Source organism: Eimeria mitis, genomic scaffold (assembly GCF_000499745.2).
Source record: "Eimeria mitis Houghton genomic scaffold, Emh_scaff5974, whole genome shotgun sequence".
Lineage (NCBI taxonomy): Eukaryota > Apicomplexa > Conoidasida > Eucoccidiorida > Eimeriidae > Eimeria > Eimeria mitis.
In genome coordinates, this window is record NW_013574201.1 from 379 (window position 1) to 1,060 (window position 682).

The 682-nt window shown below is 67.3% G+C and overlaps 1 protein-coding gene across 1 annotated transcript; it reads right to left on the reverse strand.

The window, feature by feature from the left end:
- Positions 1-151: 151 nt before the first annotated feature.
- EMH_0085150 (uncharacterized protein) lies at positions 152-661 on the reverse strand (the record flags this gene model as incomplete). Its single annotated transcript, XM_013500862.1, has 1 exon — positions 152-661. The coding sequence occupies one exon, from the start codon at positions 659-661 to the stop codon at positions 152-154; it is 510 nt and encodes a 169-aa protein (XP_013356316.1).
- Between the last annotated feature and the right edge of the window lie 21 nt (positions 662-682).

Consider the following 682-nt stretch of genomic DNA (forward strand, 5'->3'; position numbering starts at 1 on the left):
TACCCTTTTGCTCCCCCAGTTGATGGTGGGGGCCCCTGCATGCAGATGGGGGCCCCCTGCATGCAGACGGGGGCCCCCTGCATGCAGACGGGGGCCCCCTGCATGCATAAAGGGGCCCCATACTTGATGCTGGGGGCCCCCTCCAATACCCTCAAAGACCCTTGCCTGATGGTGGGGGCCCCTTCAGCTTTGGGGGGGGCCCCTTGCTCGAGGGGGGGGGGCCCTTAGCCGGTGGTGGGGGCCCCTTAGCCGGTGGTGGGGGCCCCTTACTGGGTGGGGGGGGCCCCTTGGTTGAGGGGGAGGGCCCCTTGGTTGGTGGTGGGGGCCCCTTAGTTGCAGAAGGGGGCCCCTTGGTTGGTGCGGGGGGCCCCTTGGTTGACGGTGGGGGCCCCCCGGTTGGTGGGGGGGGCCCCTTGGTTGATGGGGGGGGCCCCTTAGCCGGTGGTGGGGGCCCCTTAGTAGAGGTTGAGGGTGGGGGCCCCTGGGGGGCCCCCTGAGTTGGTGGTGGGGGCCCCTTGGCTTTGAAGGTATCTGCTGCTGCGAAATCTGTACTGCTGCTGCTGCTGCTGCTGTTGCTGCTGCTGCTGCTGCTGCTGCTGCTGCTGCTGCTGGTGGTTGGTTGCTGCAGGAGCGAAGGAAACATCCAGGGTGCGTCCCGCATAAGTTTATTTGTTTGCTGCTG